Consider the following 25,778-nt stretch of genomic DNA (forward strand, 5'->3'; position numbering starts at 1 on the left):
TATTTTACAAACGCCTCCACGGGTCCTCTACTTTCACTTAATTTCTGCACCCTGGGCCCTGGGCTGGGGTTGGAGCACGTGCGAGGTCTGGGGGCGGTGAGAGGCCACGCTGGGGATCTGGGGCCAGGGTGCTGGGGCTGGGTCTGGGGGCGGCGGAGCTGCTGCTCCAGGCCCGCAGAGAGGGAGAGGAGTCGGACTGGGGTTGGAACCGGTGTGGGGTCCGGGGAGAGGCCGCGCCAGGGATCCGTGGCCTGGGCGCTGAGGCTAAGGTTGGATTTGGGGGCAGCGGTGCTGTTGTTCTAGACATGCGGGGAGGAAGAGGACCCCCGACAGCCCCCGCCTCAAGTACAACTTCATCGCCGACGGTGGTTTACATCAAGATCCTGGGGAGGTGAGGAGGGAGGGTGGGGGGGGGATTGATGGAGAGGAGAGGGTAAGGAGGGAGAGGGAGGGGAAAGTGGGGGAGTTGAGGAGGGAGAGTGGGGGGGGAGTGGGATGGGGGAGATGAGGAGTGGGGGAGGAGGGGGATAGAGGGAGGGGAAGGGGGTAGGGAGGGGAGAGGAGTTATGGAGGGAGGGTGTGACTGAGGGTAGGGGAAAGGAGAGGGAGGGGTCAGGGATGGAGTGGGGGAGGGGAGGAGGAGAGGGGACAGAAGAGGGATGGTGAAGAGGGGGAGTGCTGGGGGATGAGGGGGAATGGAGGAGGATAGGGGTAGCAAGAGGGATGGCGAGGTAATAGAGAATGGGAGGGGGAAGAAAGGGGAGGGGAGGGAAGGGAGCGGATGAAACAGAGGGGGGTTGTTGGTGAGTGGGGAGAGGGAGGATAATGGAGGAGGGGAATAGCGGACTGAAGAGGGAGAGTGCGATGCACTCCCATTGATTTTATATTTTACATGTTATTGCCATTTTAAACTTAAAAACATCGCAGTCGTGGTCCCACTTGCCGGCCGCGCCTGCACAGTTGGGGGAGGGTTGCCGTCACTCGCGTCACAATGGGGATCTCTGGCCTTACAACGAGAACCCATCAGGTGCACTGCGGTTTGGTGGAATATTGCGTTGGGGGAACGGGGCCCAACGGGTCCCACTTGGTCTAGGATATATTTAAAAATAAGAATCTCCCAGGATATTTCCCAGTCCCATTACGCACCACATATACCACACCCTCTTTCCTGCCTTCATTTAACCAGTAATCAAAATGACCCTAACTCAATTCCTCTCAGCACACCACCTTGATGTCAATGTGATGTGAGGTTTAGTATCAGTGGCACCCAGGTGCTCACTATTAAGATGCAGGATTTATTAGTTTGGTTTAGTTTAGAGATACGGCGTGGAAACAGGTCCTTCGACCCACCGAGTCCGCACCGACCAACGGTCACCCATCCACTAGTTCTATCCTCCACACTAGGAACAATTTATAGAAGCCAATTAACCTACAAACCTGCATATCTTTGGAACGTTGGAGGAAACCGGAGCACCATGGATAAAAACCCACGTGGTCACCTGGAGAACGTAAAAACTCCTTACAGTCAGCACCCGCAGGACCAGTCAGGATCGAACCTGGGTCTTTGGCACTGTAAGGCAGCAACTCTACCATCGTGCCACTGTGTCACCCGATGTACCTCTATTCATCCATTTCAAATTCTCAGCTCATACCTTTCACAGAACCTTTATTCCATAGATTTTTCTAAACTACTTAATTCCTTTGACAAGATGGAGCCACAGGTAAAAGTTCTAGCAGTATGAAAATGTTTTCTGATTCTTAATATAACAATACTACAATTGCATCAATCAATCCTTAAAGTGTTCAGTATTTGGCCTGTCCAGTTTTATTCACCAGATAGCAAATTCCATGGTTTCTGCAACACAACTTTCACGAAATCTGTCGATAACATATTCTGATCATCACCAGTGAATGGTTGTTAATTTACAATTGAATGATCAGAATTATAGCATTGGGGGAAAAAAAGGATAACCAGAGTTGTGACGTACAGTCAAATTAAGAAAGGTAAAAAAAACAAGTAACCGTTGCTAAGATAGGCACAATTGCGACTGGCATTTCACTTTAATAACAATACTTTATTTATCTTCAGAAATGTCTCACCTATGACACCATGACACTATGCAGTTTGAAAAGATATTCAGCCATTATCTTGAAAGTCAACTGGGACAAAAATGGCATGTGTCCAGCGTTTGTCTACTTTTCAGGGGTGATAATTTAATTTCTGGATACACATAATATTAATGGATAGGTTTTAATTTATAATAATGGCATAATGACCGGCATATGGCCATTGTGTTCTTTTGTTTTGTATCGGTGTGTATACGACAGAGTAAGAGAACTTAGCATGTTCAATAGGGATGTGTGATCCTAAGGATGTGAGTGGAGAAGGGTGCAATCTCATGCATAAGATAAGATGTCCCCTAAACTGATGCATGTTTTGAAGTTTAGTTTATAGCTTCAAACCTCAAAGCATTGGAAGTATAATGTGGTATCGAATTGCATCACCTTATAAGCATAAATCAATTGAAATAAATGTATGTCATTACATAATCACATGAATGAACTCTTAAAGCAGCATACTTGGAAATTAAAAATGTGCAGAATATTCAGAAGAAAAAATATATTCATATATTCCATTTAAATCATTAGATAAGTTGGAACTGAACAAAAAACGTGTTTCATGAGTGATAACAGTCAGGACTGAGTAGGGAAAGAGAAAATGCACTCACCATGGAGAGTGGTACAATAGCCCGGATATCCTTTTGAATCACGGTCAATTCTGTCACCACTTTGTCAGAATCTGGAGGAGGATTTTTTCCACGATAGTCAACATGCCACATAATTCGTCTCGTCACTGACTGGCTGGTAAAATTTTCCATTTCAAAGTTCAACTGAATAATTTCATTGGGTTGAGCAGTTCTTCTGTTAAGAAATTAACTACATTTTAGATTTTACTTTGAAAATATTAAAACAATTTAAAAAAATGATTATTTATGTTCCTGAGGTTGTAAGGACCCTTACAAAAACATGCCCAGAAATCCTGTTGAATTCTTAGAGCTCACTGCACACATAATTGCTTTAATTGATATGTCCTAGCTTTTGTGTCAAAAGTTCCCTCAGCCTTTCCTTCTATATTTTTTCAAATCCAAACGTAACATCAGTTGATCACTACTACCCAATTTCAAATGTCATGTGAGACAAACATTTATGTACATCGTAAATAATGTTCATTAATAATAATTGTTAGGCTAATTATCACTAAAGGCAACAACACAATGAGAATACATATTAGTCCATATTCCAGCATGAGCAAGGAAATAACATTTTTTTGTTTAATTAATATAGTTACAAACACATTCGGTATTTATGTTGAATCAGCATAACTTGATGGCATAATTCCTGCCAAATTGCAATCTCTGATGTCACACCAATGTTAAAGTTCCAATATAGCGTAAATTCATGGCCAAATCCCAGGATGAAACCTTAATTTGTGATATCTTCTAAGTGAGATCGGCCAATTGGATGGTTTGCTAATTCAGCAAAAAGGAATGGTTATTATAGTGCTTCAAAATATGCAATAGGCTATAACAGGATCAAGGAAAGGAGTGTAATTTGATTACTTTAAAAAGTCATGGTTAACATGTTCTGTGTTAAAATTTAATTTGTTCAAATTAAAAGGGTAAAAATCCAAGAATCCATCATCCAAATTAAATAGTACAATGAGAATTAAGTTGTTACAAAATAAAATTTAACAACTTATTTTTATTATAAATTAATAATTTATAATATTGATTAATTGATTAAATTCAATGATACTTTATTGTCACATGTACTTTGGTACAGTGAAATGCTTTGTTTTGCATACCATACAGTCATGTGTGGATTTGTCAATGACCACTGTCCGCAAAAGAGTTCATGAACAGAAATACAGAGGCTACACTACAAGATGCAAACCACTGGTTAGCTGCAAAAATAGAACGGCCAGGTTACAATTTGCCAAGAAGAACTTAATGGAGCAACCACAGTTCTGGAAAAAGGTCTTGTGGACAGATGAGACGAAGATTAACATATCAGAGTGATGACAAGAGCAAAGTATGGAGGAGAGAAGGAACTGCCCAAGATCCAAAGCATACCACCACATCTGTGAAACACAATGGTGGGGGTGTTATGGCCTGGGCATGTATGGTTGCTGAAGGTACTGGCTCACTTATGTTCATTGATGATATAACTGCTAATGGTAGTAGAATAATGAATTCTGAAGTGTATTCTGAAGTGTATAGACACATCCTATCTACTCAAGTTCAAACAAATGTCTCAAAACTCATTGGCCGGCGGTTCATTCTACAGCAAGACAATGATCCCAAACAAAGAGTTTTTCAAAGCTACAAAATGGCCAAGTCAATCACCCGATCTGAACCCATTTGAGCATGCCTTTTTTATGTTGAAGACAAAACTGAAGGGTACTAGTCCCCAAAACAAGCATAAGCTAAAGATGGCTGCAATACAGCCATGGTCATATTGAATGGCGGTGCAGGCTCGAAGGGCCGAATGGCCTACTCCTGCATCTATTTTCTATGTTTCTATGTTTACAGGCCTGGCAGAGCATCACCAGAGAAGACACCGAGCAACTGGTGATGTCCATGAATCGCAGACTTCAAGCAGTCATTGCGTGCAAAGGATATGCAACAAAATACTAAATATGACTACTTTCATTTACATGACATTGCTGTGTCCCAAACATTATGTTGCCCTGAAATGGGGGGGGGGGGGGGGGGGGGGGGGGGATGTATAAAAACACTGCTGTAATTTCTACATGCACTTTAACCGCATATGATTTTTTTCTATTACAAATCTCAAATTGTGGCGTAGAGGCAAATAAATAAATGATGGGTCTTAGTCCAAAACTCTTCTGACATTAGAGTTGTCATGATTGGTTGATGCAACATCGCTGATAAATATGCTTTCCAAAGTAAGTAATATTTAAAAAATAATGCTGCCTAAAAAGATGAGGAAAACAAATGCCGATGTAAAGCCGAAGCATATCAAAAAACAGCTGAGAACATGATATGGCAAAGGTTGTGGGGCGAAACAACATCCTAGCCATTGTACTGAAGATCTGAGTTCCAAATGTAGCGACCCCTACAGCCAAGCTGTTCCAAAGCACTTGGGACATCTGTGACAATGGGGAAAATTGCCCAGGTATGTTCTTGTGCTGAAAAAGCAAGACTGATTCAATCTGGCCACCCACTCAATGTAGTCTTGATCAACAGCCCAATAATACAAGTATCAGTAACACTAATCCAGTGGTATTTAACTAATTACTTGCTCAATGATGCCTGCTTTGGTGTTTTCAAGGATGCCCTAGCAGCTTCAATAGACAATAGGTGCAAGAGTACCCATTGTATTCAGCCTTTCGAGCCAGCACCGCCATTCACTGTGATAATGGCTGATCATCCACACTCAGTACCCAGTTCCTGCCTTTTCCCCATATCCCCAGACTCCGCTCTCTTTAAGAGCTCTATCCAACTCTTTCTTGAAAGCACACAGAGAATTTGCCGCCACTGCCTTCTGAGGCACAGAATTCCACAAATTCACAACCCTCTGTGTCAAATAGTTTTTCCTCATCTCCGTTCTAAATGGCTTACCCCTTATTCTTAAACTGTGGCCCCTGTCATATGTCAGTCCAGCCATCCCGGGAATTAACCTCATGAACCTACGCTGCACTCCCTCAATAGCAAGACTGTCCTTCCTCAAATTTGGAGACCAAAACTGTACACAATACTCAGTTTTGGTGCAATTATGGAATAAAGAGCTGAATTTCAGAGATGATGTGAGTAATTGTCCTTAACATGTAAACAGAATGTGAAGTCGAAGAACTTTTGTAAAAGTGAAAACATTGGCCATCATGGGGAAAACACTTCACTGGTTGAAGTTACACCTCTGATGAACAAAGATGGTTCTGGTTGTTGGAGTCGATCTTTGAAATCACACAAGGTCACTGCAGGAATTCCCCCTGGCACTCTCAGACCCAACTATCTACAGCTACATCATCAGTGTCCCTTCTTCCATCACAGGATCAGAAGCAGGGATAATCACTGATGATTGAGCAGTTCAATTCCTTTCACAAGTCAACAAATGAAACAATCCATGTCAGCATACAGAAGACCAACACAACATTGAGGCATGTGTTGCTAATTGGCAAGTAACATTTGTGCCACAAAAGGTCCAGGCAATGGACCATATACACCACATAGATTCCAAATATCTTCTTTTGACAGTAAATGGCATCACAATGTTTGCTCACCATGCACAAGACACTCAGTTGAACCAACTACATAAATGTTGTGGCTACAAAATTAATTTAGAGAACGAGTATCCGAGGAAAAGATTGAAGGGTGTTGTTCAAAGATTCCTTAAAAAAAGCACAACATTCCCATCAACTCTAGGAAATCCCCAGCACATTACTGTACAAAGTATAGAACATTTGATGTTATATTAACAATCTGAATCCTTGCTTTGACTACTAAATGATGGAAGAAGCATACCAACTCCCAAATTATCCATCCACACATCCTATTACATATATAGTGCATTCAGAAATTATTCAGATCCCTTCACTGTTTCCACATTTTGTTACGTTACAGCATTATTCTAAAATGGATTAAACATTTTTTTTTATCATCGATCTACACACAATACCCCATAATAAAAAAACAAAAACAGATGTTTAGAAATTTTGCAAAGTAAATAAAAAGAAATAACTGAAATATCACATTTACATAAGTATTCAAACCCTTTACTCCATACTTTGTTGAGTTATTTGGCAGCGATTACAGCCTCAAGTCTTCTTGGGTATGACGCTACAAGCTTGGCACACCTGTATTTGGGTAATTTCTCCCATTCTTCTCTGCAAATCCTCTCAAGCTCTATCAGGTTGGATGGGGAGCTTCGACACACAGCTATTTTCATGACCCTCCAGAGATGTTCGATCGGGTTCAAGTCCGGGCTCTCGCTGGGCCACTCAAGGACATTCACAGACTTGTCACAAAGCCACTCCTGCATTGTCTTGGCTGTGTGCTTAGGGGCTTTGTCCTGTTGGAAGGTGAATCTCTGTCCCAGTCTGAGGTCCAGAACGCTCTGGAGCAGGTTTTCATCAAGGATCTCTCTGTACTTTGCTCCGTTCATCTTTCCCTCGATCCTGACTAGTCTCCCAGTTCCTGCCACTGAAAAACATCCCCAAAGCATGATGCTGCCACCACCATGCTTCACCGTAGGTATGGTATTGGCCAGGTGATGAGCAGTGCCTTGTTTCTTCCAGACGTGACGCTTGGCATTCAGGCCAAAGAACTCAATCTTGGTCTCATCAGACCAGACGACCAGAGAAAACAACCCCCTTTTGGCAAACTCCAAGCGGGCTGTCACGTGCCTTTTACTGACGAGCAGCTTCCATCCGGCCACTCTACCATAAAGGCCCGATTGGTGGAGTGCCGCAGATATAGTTGTCCTTCCGGAAGGTTCTACCATCTCCACAGAGGAACTCTGGAGCCCTGTCAGAGTGAACATTGGGTTCTTGGTCATCTCCCTGACCAAGGCCCTTCTCCCCCACTTACTCACTTTGGCCGGGCGGCCAGCTCTATGAGGAGTCCTGGTGGTTTCAAAGTTCTTCCATTTAAGAATGACAGAGGCCACTGTGCTCTTCGGGATCTGCAATGCTGCAGAAATTGTTTTATACTCTTCCCCAGATCTGTGCCTCGACACAATCCTGTCTCGGAGGTCTACGGACAATTCCTTCGTCTTCATGGCTTAGTTTTTTATCTGACATGCACTGTCAACTGTGGGACCTTATATAGACAGGTGTGTGCCTTACCAAATCATGTCCAATCAATTTAATTTACCACTGGTGGACTCCAATCAAATTGTAGAAACATCTCAAGGCTAATCAATGGAAACAGGATGAACCTATGCTCAATTCTGAGTGTCATACCAAAGAGTCTGAATACTTATGTAAATGTGATATTTCAGTTATTTATTTTTAATTACTAAATTTCTAAACACCTGTTTTTGCTTCTTCATTCTGGGGTATTGTGTGTAGATTGATGATTAAAAAAATGAATATAATCAATTTTAAAATAAGGCTGTAATGTAACAAAATGTGGAAAAAGTGAAGGGGTCTGAATACTTTCTGAATGCACTGTATCCTGTCATGTATGTGCAAGAGTTGAGTTGATCTTGTAAATCATTCCAGAACCTACCAAACCAGAGTGGAAACAAACACCTTTGATTTTGAAGAACTGGTTATGAAGTGGGGAAAGAAGAGTGGCAAGTTATTCCCTTCCCTGTCTTCCTGATAACATGCTTCCCCCACCCTCAATCTTTAAGCATCTATAAGGTCAAGTAAGGAGAGTATTAGAATAATCTCCATTTGCATAGATAATTACAGCTAAAACACATAGTTAGAATTTGATCAATATCATAGACATGGTGGGCGTAAAGGCCTGTTTCTGTGCTGTAAGAATCTATGTTGCACAGCACTTTATGTTGATAAGAATTTAATGTTTCTGCCATCTCTTTCTGTTCTAATCTTTATCTTACTTTATTTATTTTTCATTGTCTTTCCTATCAAAATTGTTTGTTTGTTTTTACTTAATTCCTTTGATCCCTCTGCTGTCTATCTATTTAGTGATGCCTTTTTCCTCAGCTTTCTCAAAAAAGGCATGCATTATGTTTTTATTCAACCATTAAGTCTTTTGAGTGTTCTGCTGTTTTCTTTAATTTAAGCATATTATCTTTCTTCTGCACTGAATACAAAACTGTTCAAAATATTTCCCATTGTTGCTCTATGTTATTTGCCAATTTTTCCCATCCTACCTCTCTCAATTCTATTCTCAGAGCCTCAAAATCCACTTTTCTCAAATATATACATCCGGTATTTGACATACTTCTATATTATAATTCAAACATATTAGTAATTATTGCCTAGATTTTCCCTGACTTTTATTTCGTCCATCTGTTCTAGTTCATTCCTCATTACCAGATCCAATAGTTGCAATTTTTATATATGGGGTTAGACATGAATCCTGTACAGGTGGCAGGATCTCCATTCTCTTATCCCACTACCTACTACTTTCGCCCATTTAATACTGGAAAGTTTAAACCACTCATGATTAATACTTTACACTTCTAAATTACACCACTACTCAGTCTGCATTTCATCCTCAATCTGTAGACTGTTCTTATCAGTGTGATTGATACTTTCTATCTTCTTGATTCACATGGATTATATTTTTGAGTTGTAGTTGCTTGTCTATTTTTCTCCTCATTGTGATAGCCATAATAAATACCACTAATCCATCTTCTGTTTCCTCGCTGTCTTTACCAAATATATTTTATATTTAATTTCCCTGTCTTACTTTTTTTCTGGAATTATAACACGTTAAATTAACCTAAACCTGTAAGAATGAATTAAAGTAAAAAGAATTTCATCATAAATTCATATTTCAATGCTTGGAACACCAATTCTAGTTGATTTTGGAAACGAATGATTTAATATAAATTAAATGAATATGTATCCAACACCCTTCTCTATAGGAGCAACAGTACTTGATGAAGGAATTGCGTTCACTCCAATTTTGTTAAATATCGAATACCCAAAGAGATCTTTTCCTTCCTCTCAATTCTACTGCTCTGCCAAAAATCATTTAATTGACTTGGCCAGACAAGACAAGCCAAACAATCATAAATTGGCCATGACTTAACAGAAGCCAATTACATTCTATAGTGCACAGTGTTCCATTAGTGAAAATGTAAAAGGTCTGTCATTATCATTTTTTTTAACAGATTTTATTTATTGATCATTGACAAATGGGCCCATTAAAGTTTCCAGAGCAAAAAATACAAATATAGCAGACGTCTGGAGGATCGCGAATCCGACTGGTAGGGAATACTCGTTGTATTCAATGGTACACAAAACATACTCACGTATAGACTACTTCCTAGTGGATACAAAACTAATCCCTTATACTATGAACCCTAAATATCACACCAATACGATTTCAGATCACTCTAACTTTCGTTCTAAAATTAGAAGGAATGTCTACGAACAAATCGTTCTGGAGGTTTAACTCGCAAATTTTGAAAGACCCACAAGGGAGTATATATCTAAAAAAACAGATGGATCTATTTTTTGAGACAAACGATACACCAGATATATCGCCCACTTTATTATGGGAATCCTTCAAAGCATTTATTAGAGGAGTCATTATCTCGTATCAAGCTTTCCAAAACAAAAAGAATAAGAATGAACAAAGACAATTAGAAGAACAAATTAGAAAACTAGATATAGATAATGCTAAAGATCCAACTATGGATAAACGTAATAAAATTTTAATACTGAAATTTAAGTTAAATAAATTATTATCAGAGAAGGTTATAAGGTTATTCCAAATTACAAAACAAGAACATTTCGAATTTGGGGATAAACCCCATAAACTTTTGGCACGCCAACTGAAAAAACGGGAAAAGATCATGCAATTTTAAAGATTAAATCAGATAGAGGGGAATTATTAACACTTCCTAATGATATCAATAAAAGATTTGCTCAATTTTACAAGAATTTATACACATCAAAAACGCTAATAGACAATAATAAAGTTTCAGAATTTTTGGACAATTGTAACCTTCCAAAACTAGAACTGAAGGAACAAGAGGAACTAGGAGCACAAATTGCATCTAAGGAAATAGAAGACACAATAAACTCACTTAAGAATGGAAAAACACCAGGACCAGACGGATTCAGTAATGAATTTTATAAACGTTTTTACGACATAGTCACACCACGTCTACAGAAAATGTATACATACGCTTTTAAAGAACAAATCTTACCTGAAACACTAGCAGAATAAACGATCACATTAATACTTAAAAAAGATAAAGATATAGAAGAACCAGGCTCATATAGAGCTATTGCTTTGTTAAATACGGACTAAGTCAATATGTTAGTAAATTAATAAATGAGGATCAAACGGGATTTATACCTAAGAGACATTCATTTAATAACCTGAGACGTCTGCTTAACATAATGCACTCTCACAAACCTCAAGAACAAGAGTTAGCTATCATTTCATTGGACGCAGAAAAAGCGTTTGATCAAGTAGTACGGGATTATATGATTAAAGAGCACTTCATCGCATGGCTAAATATTTAATATACCCAACCCCACGGCTAGAATATTAACTAATAATATACTATCTACGAAATTCCAACTAACAAGGGCAATAGACAAGGATGTTCATTATCACTGCTGTTATTTCGCTCTGGTAATTGAACCTTTAGCTGAAAAATTAGAACACACTCGGATATTTACGGTTATAATACTAAATATTCAAATAACAAATATCCTTATATGCAGACGATGTATTACTGTATATCACAAAACCCCAAATCAGTATACCAAACATATTAAATCTAATTGAGGACTTTGGATCTTCTCAGGATACAGAATAAACTGGAACAAAGTGAAATATGTCGCTGAAACCGAAAGACTCAACACATCTCTTGAAATTCCCCTTTAAAATAGCCCACCAGAAAATTTAAATATTTAGGAATTGAAATCATAGAAACTATCACGCTATGTTTAACGCCAATTATAGCCCCTTACTTAAGAAACTAAATAATCTAATCAAATTCTGGAAAACGCTCCCGATGTCTTTAATAGGTCGAATAAATGCTATAAAAATGATCTTTTTACCACAAATCCTATATTTATTTCAATCAATTCCAATATATCTTCCAAAAAAGTTTTTCAAAAAACTAGACTCAGACATTACAAATTTTATATGGGATTATAAATCCCACAGAATACAAAGAGCACACCTTAGTAAATCAAAAGAGATGGGTGGTCTAGCGCTCCCTAATTTTATGTACTATAATTGGGCAGTAAATATTAAAAATATGATTCACCTGCTGGACAATTCTGCCCAGCGGGTGGACTGGATTGTAATGGAGAGAGAGGACTGCTCTCCGTGTAATACAGGAGCGACTCTCCTCTCACCAATGAATCTGAATAACAAAAATTATAATAAAAATCCAATGATACATAGCACAATTAGAACTTGGAAACAAATAAAACAGAATCTAAAATTAAGAAATCTTATCTCTTTTATTGCCAATAGTCAATAACCCGTCGTTTAAACCTTCAATTATAGATAAATCATTTACACAATGGGAAAAAATGGGAATTAAAACGCTCGGAGACTATTATTATCATTTCAACAATTACAACTGAAATATAATTTGAAAAATAATCAATATTTTAAATATCTTCAAATCCGTGACTATCTGAAAAAATACACAAAAGACTATCATAACATGTCCCCAGATTTATTGGATGAAGCCATGAAGACAAAGGCTGAATCAGCAAATCTAATATCATACTTATACAACATTATTTTAAATATAGAAATACCTACAACCGATGGTATTAGAAGAGACTGGGAACAAGAACTAGCTATAAAAATTTCAAAAGAGAGCTGGGATAAACACTTACTATATTTGTATAAATGCTCGATCAATGTACGACATACTCTAATTCAATATAAAACATTACATAGACTATATTATTCAAAAACTAAAATAAATAAACTTTTCCCCAATGTCTCACCCATTTGTGATAAATGTCAGTCACAAGAAGCTACCATAGCGCACTCTTTTGTTTTTTGTATAAAAATCCAAACATTTTGGAACGAAATATTTGAAATCTTCACAAAATTATTTAAAATAAAACTTGTACCAAAAGCAGAATGGATCATTTTTGGAATATCGGAAGGTAACCCCGAATTAAACGTGTTTCAAAAGAACGTACTTAATTACGGGCTAATAATGGGAAAAAAGCTTATACTCAAATTTTGGAAAAATGCTCCAATACCAACAATAAAAATGTGGATTTCAAACATGTTCGAAACACTACACTTGGAAGAGATGAGCCTCCTCCTAGCAGGCAAAGCAGACCACTTCCAAAAGACGTGGTCTGCATTTATGGAACTATTACAAGCATAAGGTGCAATAGTAATTTAAAATATAAATGGTACCAGGATCTGGTAACGGGGGGTATAAAATATATATATTTTTTAAAACACGGTTGGTATATCCTTTTTTGCGAGTTTTGTGTTACAATAGAGCGATTGTTTTTCCTTTTTTTTTCTTTTCTTTCTAGGGTCTTATTTCCTTTCTTTACTTCCTTCTCTAACTTCTTCCCTAAGGGGCTTTCTTTTCCCAACACTTTCCTGCACCTTCACGATTCTTGCTCACTTTCCTTACTTCTTTTATTTCTATCTTTTTTAAAGCTCGAAAAACGAAGTGGTACAACAAATGTAATAAGATATATCTGATGTGTATTATTGTAATTTACTGTACAGGTGCACAACCTTTTATCCGAAAGCCTTGGGACCAGACACTTTTCGTAATTCAGAATTTGTCGGTCTTCGGAATGGAAATTTTTTAGCGTAGATTTTAATGGCTGGCTCAGTGGTAGAGTGCTCGGCTCATATCCGCAAGGTCGCGAGTTTGCGCCTTGATCCTGGCAGTTACTCGATCGCGAGTTTGAGTCTTCAATGTCGTTTTTTCTTGCAGAATAAATGTTTGTATGAAATACAGTGTAGGAGAAGTGTACTGACTGTGTGGGCAGAACTTTGGAAGTGATTGCCCACCAATCTAAAAAGCCGCTGTGTCTCCCTGTCCCTGGGATAGCAGGGGGCGATCAAACAGCACAATACCCCCCTCCCCCTCCAGAGGAATCCGCTCCCCGATGGGCCGCTACCAAAGATCATAGAAGAGCTCCTCTATGATCTTTGGCCGCTACAGCGACAAGTGGCAGTTCGCCCACAGCCCGAGCTGCGCCCCCTCATCCGCCACCCCAAGAACAAGACGTACCTTGCACACCATCAGCTTCTGCCCCTACGTGTTCCTCTGGAGTTGGAGCGGGGCTGGGCTGGAGTTGCTGCTGGCTGTGGGTCTCTGGGATCTCTGTGCTTGCAGTGGGCCTGGGGGTCGGTGGGCGGCGGTGGGAGCTGTGGACCTACGCACCTACCTCCGTGGAGCTAGCCAGCTTCGGAGCGTGGAGAGCTGCGGGGGCGAGCTGCTGCGACCCGACTCCGGTGGATGGTGACACCGGGAGCCCGCGGGTCCCCGGTGGGAGACTGCTTTGCGGGGCACCGGCAGCGGCGACTTCTCCCGCCCAAATTACGGGGTTGAGAGCAAACATCATAGAGGTTGAGAGTGACCTGGAGGGGGGCCTTACAACGCCCGGCGCGGCTGTAAATTGCCGCGGACTTGCTAGCGCCCGCCGGGGGCTCCAACATCAAGACCGGGGCAGGGCCCTACATCTCCCGGCGTGGCTTTGAGTGGCCGCTCCCCGATGGGCCCCTACGACGCCCCGAGCTGCGCCCCGTCATCCGCAACCCAGGTTCCTCTGTAGTTGGAGTGGGGCTGGGCTGGGCTGCTGTTGGCTGTGGGTCTCTGGGATCTCCGTGCTTGCGGTGGGCCTGGTGGTCGGTGTCCCGTTGGTCCTGATGTCTCCGGTGACTGGCACGGTCCTGCTGCAATCGCCGACGTGAAGACAGTGCAAAGCCCCCGCGCCGGTGCAATGGACGGGGAGCTGGAGAGGGGAGGGAAGGGGTCACACACATGGCCGGGAAGCAGAGGGGTGTAGGTGGGGTGATACTGAAGCGAGCGACAATCTGCTGCTGCCTGCCCCGCTGAGTTAAAAAGTTCCCACGCAAGACTCACGAAACACTGTATATCGTGAGTCTACCGTGGGAACTTTTTAATTCAGCGGGCAGGCAGCAGTATATTGTCAATTATTAACCCTCCCGCGCAATATACCCTCATCTTCTCTTTTATGAATGGGGATTTAGTTCCCCTTTCTTCGAGGACCGACCGGAGGTTCCGCTGTCACCTCTGCGGGCCGCCCTCGGTGAACGTTTTCAAGGACCTTTCTTCAAGGACCGAAAAAATGGCCGCTATTCGGAGGTTTTCGTTATTTGGATCTTCGGATAAAAGGTTGTGCACCTGTACTTCTAATTAAAAAATAAAATTAAAATAAAAATAAAAAGTTTCCAGACCAAGTATTAATTATTAATATTCATGAAACATATAATTGAGTAAAAATTGAATCACCAGCTCAGTTTAGAAAGGACACAAAAGTCAAGAAACTGAATACCGTGCACAGATCAACCAAGCAGTGACCTGGTGCACAGACCATGACCTCTCACTCAATTCATCAAAAACAAAAGAACTCATCATTGACCTAAGACGCCAGCCACCCCCCAAAACTCCTGTGCTCATCAACGGTGAATCCATCATCATCACTGACACTTTCAAACTCCTTGGTACCCACATCAGCAACAATCTCAAATGGAGGACAAACGCAGACCACATCTATGGAAAAGTCCAGCAAAGACTTTTCCATCTTCGACAGCTTAGGAAGTTCAGAGTGAGGCCTCATCTGATGCTCTGCTTCTATACAGCCATTATTGAAAGCATCCTCACTTCATCTATCACAGTTTGGTTCGGCAGCCTCGACTCACTCTCCCGGAAGAAACTACAACGCATTATAAACAGAGCTTCCAAAATTATTGGCTTACCCCTTCCATCACTTGAATCACTCTACCATAAACGGACACTTCACAAAGCCCGCAAGATCATCACTGACCCCACTCACCCTGTACACTATGCCTTTCAGCTACTGCCCTCTGGGAGGCGTTACAGGTCAATTGCCTCCAAAACAACCCGTTTCAAAAACAGTTTCATTCCTACTGCAATTAACTTTTTAAACTCCGTACGGTGAGGAAATACGAATAAGCGTGGCCCTTATGTAGGTATGTTGCAAAGCCTACCTGAAGCGTCGTTGAAAATCTGTCGCTGCAAGTGTGCGCGATTTTGGCGCCGTTTAGAGGGGGCGGGTTTAAAACGCGATTTTCTCTAAGCTGTTCCAATCGAAAATGTTCAGCCTAGTTAATTATTAACGAAAAATCGCTGGAAGACCCCGTCGCAAAAGCTATTATTAGGTTTAAAGGCCTTGAATAATAGTTATAGTAGTTTAAAAATCAATCTCTAAACCCGCGACCGCCAGCAACCGCAGGGTCTCATAAAGCAAATAGCAGAAGTTAGGTTGTATATTTTTACATTAAAAAGGGCTTCTAAAGATCCCTTTATACAAAGTTTAATATTGCGAGTAGCTCAATTTGGGCCCATTAAATCCCGCAGTATTTTTCTCGGCATTTGGGGCACAAATCTACCGCAATGTGAACGTTCTAAACCAGCGCGTTCCACAGGGACCCACTGGAAAGCTGATTTAAATGGGCATTTATTTACAACAATTAAACACTAAATTCCTTCCATTTGGCCTATAAATTAATGTAAATGAGATTTAAAAATCATGTTTTATTGTGAATTATTTGTGAATATTATTTGGACATTTAGGCTATTTAAAAATGTTAATCATTTATTAAGAAATGGATAGATGTTTAGATCTAGTAATTGAAGTCTGAAATTAGCTACAATTAGGTAACTAACTAATTATATGCTTTAATTTCAGGTCATCCAAGTAAGATTATTTTATATTTGTTTCAGAATGCTTCAATCTATAATAACTGAAAATTTCATTCAGTTCTCTTAATTTTTAAGAAAGTTATGGGCTTTTGACTGTTCACGATCGCAGCTTTTTTGTTATGTCCATAGAAAATCAATAGGGAACAAGATGCTCATTTCCCAGTATGAAAATGGCCATAACTTTTTAAATACTTGAGATATGAAAGTGAATTAGGTGTCAAATTAAACTTATTTTTATGCTTTATCTGATGGGATAAATTACAGACTTGATTTTTTAAATCTCAAAATTTTGTAACATTGCTACCTTATGCATTATGAAATGTGTCTGTTTGTATGTTTATCTACGTCACGAGTTGAATGTTTGATGAAATGTTGGAACCTGTATCGAGCTGTACTGAGAACAAATTCCACCAGCCTGGCTGTGTGGTCATTAAAAAATACAATACAATACAATGTTGATTTTTTTGAGAAAATTGAGAACTGAATCTGGAATCTGGCCATATATGGTTGATTGCATATAAGCTATTCTTAAGATATTTCTTTAATATAATTTTCCTTTGCTAAGGAAATTAATTAATATGAACATAGCTGTCAAGGGCCTGTCCCACTTAAGGCGACTTTTCAGCGGACTGCCTGCAACCTTCAAGCTCGAGGCTGTTGCTTCAACTGGCCTGAAAAACCACGAACTGGAACGGCGACCGTCAGACACACCACAGACACACACAAACACACATCGCAAAGGCAGGGGCCAGGGAAAGCGGGGGAGCGCTGTCTGAAATTCACACGGTGCAAAGCCAAGGTGATAGACACACACCGCTATGAACAGGAAGGTATAAGACGGGTAGCACAGTGTACGGTAAGTCCTTTAAAAGAGAGGGGGAGAAGGGGGAAGAAGGGGAGAAGGAGTGGAGACACTTTTAAGAAGTCAGACAATTTTTTATTAAGACAGAGATACACAGCTGTGAAGTTTAGCGGGCATTTAACATTACCGGTCAATTTTCCCTGGTTCTGAAAACTCGTGCTTATGTTTTTTTCTCCCCAATGAGCCAATGAAAATGCCCGGTCAGCAAAGGAGATTAACTAAAACTACCTACGGCTACTTCGACTACCTACAACGACATGGCCACCCCACTACCACTGCATCTATGACTACAAAAGTATCGATTTTCTCCATGGCAACCAATTTTTGGTCACAGAAATTTTTCAACATGATGAAAAATTTTCCGCGACCATACTGAGGCTGCGACTAGTTACCACAATGCGGGAACTCTTCTCGACCATGAAGGAGACTCACCAGAGACCATCTACGAACATGTGGCGACCATGTGGCGATCGCAGAGTCTCCTGCATTCGCCAATAAGGTCGCCTAAGTGGGACAGGCCCTTCAGGATTTGCTGTGTAAGAATGAACTGCAGATGCTGGTTTAAATCGAAGGTAGGCACAAAATGCTGGAGTAACTCAGTGGGTGAGGCAGCATCTCTGGAGAGAAGGAATGGGTGACGTTTCGGGTCGAGACCTTTCTTCAGACGGAAGTCTCTCCCGATAGCACAAGCCCCAGAGTCCTGGTTACATTTTCATAAAAGTTCTCAGCACGCTTTGCAACCTAATGACATCTTTCCTGTAGTGGAGTGAAAAAAACAACACAATACTGCAAGGGTACACAAAATTGCTGGGGAAACTCAGCGGGTGCAGCAGCATCTATGGAGCGAAGGAAATAGGCGACGTTTCGGCAATTTTGTGTACCTTCGATATTCCAGCATCTGCAGTTACCTATTGAACACAATACTGCAAGTGTGTCTTGTAACATTATGTCCCAGCCTCTATATTCAACTCCCTGAATTAAAGCAAGCATGCCAAAAGCCTTCTTCATGACACTATCTAGCTTCAACACCACTTATGGGGAACTACGTACTTGTACTCCTAGATCCCTCAGCTGCACAAAATTCCCCAAAATCTTAACCTTCTCGGTTACTTCTTCAAAAAACGTAACTGTAAAATGCATATGGTTTAATTATGTTCAAAATCTATTTTAGGGTACAATTCGAATATAACCACCAAAAGTTTGTTAGTATTGGATATAGTGAGGGTTCCATGCATTTTTAAAATTTCAGTCTTCTGTCCTGGTCCTTTGTTCCCTATTTGAGAGCAACATTTATCCTAGGTTTATCAATAATATTTCAATGGAAACATGAAGAAAATGTATAATGCCAAATGTGGCAAATCCACTCACTTTCATTTCGATCTTATAGATGCTGCCCTCTTATAATAAATTCATTACACATGTTTGTCATATCACAAAATAAAAAACATGGATTATATGCATGGCTAGACATGACTATTAAAAATTGCTGTTTGTGATTAATTACATTTAAAACATTTTAATCTATAATAAAGTTGATGGCCATATACAAGCTTCTGTACTTTTCCTTCACGTCTCTTTTCACTCCAGTAGACTACAGATGAACTATTTGGATAAAATGATGCATGCAGTCAAGCTTACAGACTGCTCGCCAAGCACAAAAAAGGGCTTAAATTAGGCTTCAGAGAAATCTTAAAACAATCTGTTCACAGTTCCTTAATAAGCAAAGATGGGGTTCTTTGTACAAAATCAGTATGACCTTTCAAAGAAAGATGTTTCTCTGTGGAAATCATTCATTAGTATGCCAGAACTTAAAATTAGACCGAAAATCAGGGGATAATGTGCCATAATGTTTGGGACAAAGAACCATTTTTTAATTTTTTGCCTCTGTACTACACAATTTGAGATTTGTACTAGAAAAAAAAAAAAATCACAATCTGTATGTAGTAATATATCAAATGATTTTTTGTTATTTTGAAGACGTTTAATATTTTGCCTAACAACGATAATGAGTTGAATTTTATGAATGAAGAACAGCCCCAACCCAGAACATTTTGTGTTTTGCATGAATTTTATATTGAGGTTCCTCACATTTTTTCATTATCTGTTGATGTTAAACTACAGATCATAGATTAATAGGGTATAGGTTTAAGGTGAGAGAGGAAAGATTTGATAGGAAATTAAGTGGATTTTTTTTCATACAGTGGACGGTGGGTATATGGAATGAACTGCCCGAGGCAGTAACCGAGGAAGGTACAACAACAACATTCAAAAGGCATTGATGGAGTATCTTGGTCGACATGGACAAATTGGGCTGAAGGCCTGTTTCCATGCTATTTGATGATGTGTCAGACACACAGCACGGAAACAGGCCCTTTGGCCTAACTCATCTAGGCTGATCAAGATGTCCCATCATAAGTTAGTCCCATTTATCCATGTTTGGCCCATATCCCTCTAAACCTATCCTTTCCATATATCTGTACATTTGTCTTTTAAAAATTGTCATTATATCTGCCTCAACTACTTCTTTTGGCAGCTCATTCCATATACCTACTATCCTCTGTGGGAAAAATTTGTTCTGCAGGTTCCGACTATTTTTCCCCTCACCTGCCCTCTATTTCTTGATTGCTCTATACTGGGGGAAAAAAAGACTGTGCACCATCACATTCTGCATCCTTTCTTGAATCCACTTCTCTATCCAGTCGGCTAGCTCTCTCTGGATCCCATGTTATTTACTCTACCAGAACAGCCCACCATGCCAAACCTTGTCAAAGGCCGCTGAAGTCCACATAGACAATTATGTAAATTAATTAATTAATAACTTCAGTACTTCAATTAAAACAGTTTTTAATGTTTATTTACTTAACCATCGCTATTATTCCTTTATGTATTCCTCGTAATTTATATATTAATCTTACTGCAAATTCAATCCTTTGTAATAAAAACGATTAAAAAATTGAGAATGATTAAAGGACTACATGCAGGATTATAAATTATTAAGGTTAATTGTAAATAATTAATGTAAATTATTATCAATAAGGTAATAGGCATGAGACAAATTGCCAAGTTACTAGTCTAGCAAAGGGAACAGGTTTAATGAATTAATCTAATTGTTTAAATTCGGAAAAGTGGAAGGATCTGGTACATTTAATCAATACTTAGTTCAATATGTCCAAATGTTGTGTACCTGAAGAACGGATATACTGTTTAAATGCTTAATGAACTCAGATCGCTTTATAAAAACTGCCACTCTACACTGTGGTAAGCCAACACGAAATGGCCCCAAAGCTCATCCATAGAATTGAACTGCAAGTCAGGCGTCCAGATGTGATAATTGGTAATTGGTGAGCAGCAAGAAGTTGAAGTATTTTTGGAAAAGCTGTTGCAGTTCAAAGCTTTCCAATTTAACTACTTGAAGCATAGGATTCCTAGATATAGCATATGAAGTTACTTTGCGATTTTAATGAGCTTGTTGCCAGTTTTTACACTAATTCAAAAAGTGCCACAAATCTGATTAAAAAATGATTTCCTAATACCTTCATCAAGTAAAAAAACAAGATTAATAAGATGTACTATTAAAATGACATATAATCTGTGAGGGTGAATGTGTAAAGTATTCATCTGGAAAAATAACATTTGCTGGGACTGCCATTAAAAATTCCTATACAGCTGGCAATTTTCTAACATATTAGCAAAAATTAGAGACTTTCCCACAGAAATGTTCCACTTTAAGTTTTCTAATGCATTATGTTAGTCTTTGCAGTCTTATTTGTCTTCTACTTTCATTTGCTTTTCAATTTTGTGGAGAAAATTGCTCTTTAGTTTAGTTTAGTTTAGAGATACAGCGCAGAAACAGGCCCTTTGGCCCACCGGGTCCACACCGACCAGCGATCCCCGCACATTAACACTACATCACACCCACTAGGGACAATTTTTACATTCACCCAGCCAATTAACCTACAAATCTGGATGTCTTTGGAATGTGGGAGGAATCCGAATATCTCGGAGAAAACCCACGCAGATCACGGGGAGAACGTATAAACTCCGTACAGAGAGCACCCGTAGTCAGGATCGAACCCGGGTCTCCGGCGCTGCATTCGCTGCAAGGCAGCAACCTTACCGCTGCACCACCGTGACCACTCTTCTTGTGAGGTCACCTGACCTACATATTACCTGTATGGGTGGCAGTGTGCAACAGTTTGTGCTGCTGTCAGCTTCAGGAACTCAGGTGCTGTCTGTGAAGAGTTAACATATTCTCTCCCTGGCCAAGTGGGTTTCCTCCGAAGCAAATGCTGGTTGGTTAATTGGTGACTATAAATTACCCTTCAGTGTAGGCTAATAGCAAAAATAAACAAAAGTGGAGTTTAGAGATACAGCATGACGACAGCTTCTTCAGCCCATCATGTCCACACAATTGGTAGACACAAAATGCTGGAGTAACTCAGCGGGACAGGCAGCATCTCTGGAGAGAAGGAATGGGTGATGTTTCGGGTCAAGACCCTTCTTCAGACTGATCATGTCCACACCAATCATTGATCCCCATTCACACTAGTTCTGTATTATCCCACTTTCTCGACCACTCCCTTTACATCAAGGACAATCTACAGAGGCCAATTAACCTACAAACCTGTACATATTTGGGATGTGGGAGGAAACTAGAGTATCTGGAGGAAACCCATGAGGTCACAGGAAGAACATGCAAACTCTATATCAAGAGTCAAGAGAGTTTTATTGTCATGTGTCCCAGATAGGACAATTAAATTCTTGCTTGCTGCAGCACAACAGAATATGTAAACGTAATACAGAACAGGAGATAAAAGATCAGTGTGTCTATATACCATAGACCATGATATATACACAATAAATAAACAGATGAAGTGCAATAGTATTAATAGACTGTTATTGTTCAGAGCTTGTTTGATGTTGTATTTAATAGCCTGATGGCTGTGGGGAAGAAGCTGTTCCTGAACCTGGATGCTCCAGATTTCAAGCTCCTGTACCTTCTGGCCGATGGCAACGGAGAGATGAGTGTGTGGCCAGGATGGTGTGGGTCTTTGATGATGTTGGCAGCCTTTTTGAGGCAGCGACTGCAATAGATCCCTTCAATGGTGGGGAGGTCAGAGCCGATGATGGACAGGGCAGAGGTCACAACTTTCTGCATTTTTTCCCCGCTCCTGGACGTTCAAGTTGCCGAACCAAGCCATGATGCAGCCGGTCAGTATGTTCTCTACTGTGCACCTGTAGAAGTTCGAGAGAGTCCTCCTTGACATTACCGACTCTCCGTAATCTTCTCAGGAAGTAGGGGCGCTGATGTGCCTTCTTTATAGTTGCATCAGTGTGCTGGGACCAGGAAAGATCTTTGGAAATATGCACGCCCAGGAATTTGAAGTTTTTGACCCTTTCCACCATCGTCCCGTTGATATAAACGAGTTTGTGGGTCACTATCCTACCCCTTCCAAAGTGCACAATCAGTTCCTTGGCTTTGTTGGTGTTGAGAGCCAGGTTATAGTGCTGGCTCCATTTGGTCAATCGGTCGATCTCACTTCTGACTCATCACCATCAGTGATTCGTTCCACAACAGTGGTGTCGTTGGCGAACTTGATGATGGAGTTTGCACTATGTCCAGCTACACAGTCATGAGTATAGTAGGGGGCTGAACACGCAGCCTTGAGATGCTCCCATGCTGATTGTTATCGAGGATGACACGTTTCCACCAATACGGACAGATTGTGGTCGTCTGTGGATGAGAAAGTCGAGGATCCAATTGCAGGGGGATGCGCAGAGACCCAGATCCGTGAGCTTGGTAACCAGCTTGGAGGGGATGATGGTATTAAACGCCGAGTTGTAGTCTATGAACAACAGCCTAACGTACGAGTCTTTGTTGTCCATGTAGTCCAGAGCGGAGTGGAAAGCCAGTGAGATCGCATCCACTGTTGACCTGTTGTGGCAGTAAGCGAACTGAGAAGGTTGAGGTTATTGTCGATGTAGGAGTTGATATGCGTCATAATCAACCTCGCAAAGCACTTCATCACCACAAACGTTAGTGCCATTGATGTCCTTTTAAAACTGGTGGGAACCTCAGACCTCAGAAGTGAGAGGTTGAAAATGCCTGTAAAAACTACAGCCAGTTGGTCTCCACAGGTATTGCGAACACGACCGGGTATACCATCAGGTCCAGGCGCTTTCCAACGGTTCATCCCTCTGAAGGATCTTCTGACGTCGGCCTCTGGGACTGTGACTGAAATACCATCACGGCGAATGGGGGCTCGGGAAGGCTAGACAACACCCGATGTCAGGATTGAACCCTGATCTCTGGTACTGCTCTACCAGCTGTGCCACTGTGCTGTCCTATCTATTGATAGGCATGTGCGGGAGACAATGGGTTGCAAGCATATATGGAAACAAGTCAGAGAATGGGACAGCACAGATGGGATTGCCATACTGGAGCTGGCATGAACCCAGCAGACCAAATTGCTGTCATTGTTATAAGACAGTATAGATCATAAAAATCACATAGAAATTGCAACTCGGAATAGATTCCAGTCACCTCAACTGGTCCATTCAGTGAATTACAAGCCTTATCTACGTGACTTTATCTAACCCTTTCAGAACATCTTATATTTTTTCACAAAAGAAAAACCAGAGTGGTCAGAGATTTGTAGAGCCACAGGAGATAGGCAAGGTCCTTTATGAGTATTTCTTCTCTGTTTGTACCATGGAGAAAAACATGAAGGCTAGGGAACTTAAGACAGTTAATCAAGATGACTTGAGGATACTCGCTATTATGGTTGAAAAATACTGGATGTCCTGGGTCATATGAAGGCAGATAAATCTCCCAGGCCTGATCAGATATATCCTCACTATATAACTTCTTGCAAATATGGAGTCCAGCTAAGGGTTGTGAGTGCTGAACATTACCCTTATTTAAATACTGATTTAAATAATTGTTGCAGTTACGATACTTTTGGAGAACTTTCAGGGCATACATAAAAAACTGCTTTGGTTGTAACTCAGTAAACTCATCCCCAACATTACAATGCTGCATAGTAAAGGTGAAATGATATTTGTCCAATTCCATATAATTTTTCTTCAGTTTTTACAATTAATTAGTTGGTGTTTTCCATTGTTGTCAACAGTAAAGCCCAAAGTTAAGTTTTCACTCAAACTACATTACTTATTTGAAACCAAATGTATGACTAGCAAGTTGTATTCTTAGTGGCAGCTGCACAGGACTCATCAGGCAGGATGCCAAGACAGCTGCATTGAGTTGGGCTGAGAAACAAGACAGCTGCAGAGAATGGAGTAAGATCTTGTGTAAATGATGCGTAGCTGGGATGTTTATCTCATTTATCTTTTGACTCTCAAAATACCAGTTCCAACATGCACAACTTTGCAAATTTATATAGTAGTTCTAGATTTGATTTAATTAAAAAACATCAAATGAGATCTATATGAAATAGAATATCGTAAAAATAATTTGAAGTTGAATTTTTAAATACTGAAATTATAGAGTTCCCTTAAGTTATATTATATCAGCATTATCTAGAATTTCAGCCCTACTTTATTGTCTTATTATGTACAGACAACGTTATTATCTGCTGACTCAGGCCCATTGTATGATATGCCGGCTGTCGTATCACAATAGGATTTAACTGGTCAGTATCCAAAAGGACAATCTTGGTAGCCTAAAGTGCCTTGGCCTAGAGTGGCAAGGCCAGAGTGGCAGCGGAATTTTCAATACTGACCTCACTGTCCTTGTCATTCCAATTATAGCTTTGACAGCTTGCTCTAATAACGCAATTTTAGTTTGTTCATTTTTCTAATATTCTAACATTTTAAATAAACATTCTAACATGTTAAATGGCGCCAACATTCAGAAACATTTACCATCTACTAAAAACAAGCAAGTTTTTAAAACATTAGAAACCATTGAAACTAAAATAATATCTATAATACTAAACGTCTTCCTATTATTTGTGTTTGTGCCCACGATGTGTCTCTGTCTGGTTTTCCTATCTTCTTCCAAACGCTGGGCCACAGCCTTCCAGTTTTCACACATCCTACTCACATTTTTCCAGTGTTGGCGATAAACATCTTCCCGTCACATTCCCACCTATATTTCCGAAGTTATTAATCCTTGAAATTTTAAAAACAGCCCCAAAAACTCACCCATTTCGGAAAGATAAATCCGAATGATGTCAGAATGCACTCGCAAGGCAGCACGGGACACTCCGGGAGGGAGGGGCACTCCAGCGCTCGCGGTGAACGAGGAGTGGCGGTGGCTGCCGCGCCCAACACTAGATGGGAAGGGTGG

At 40.4% G+C, this 25,778-nt stretch overlaps 1 protein-coding gene across 1 annotated transcript in view; it reads right to left on the minus strand.

The window, feature by feature from the left end:
• The window catches only part of tmem132e (transmembrane protein 132E), a 185,712-nt gene that overhangs the window by 60,248 nt on the left and 99,686 nt on the right, over nt 1–25,778 (minus strand). Inside the window, exon 4 of the mRNA XM_033046046.1 lies at nt 2,730–2,922. Coding sequence (XP_032901937.1) covers nt 2,730–2,922 — 193 coding nt within the window. The remainder of the gene's footprint in view (nt 1–2,729; nt 2,923–25,778) is intronic.

This window comes from Amblyraja radiata, chromosome 28 (genome assembly GCF_010909765.2).
Source record: "Amblyraja radiata isolate CabotCenter1 chromosome 28, sAmbRad1.1.pri, whole genome shotgun sequence".
Taxonomy (NCBI): Eukaryota; Metazoa; Chordata; class Chondrichthyes; order Rajiformes; family Rajidae; genus Amblyraja; species Amblyraja radiata.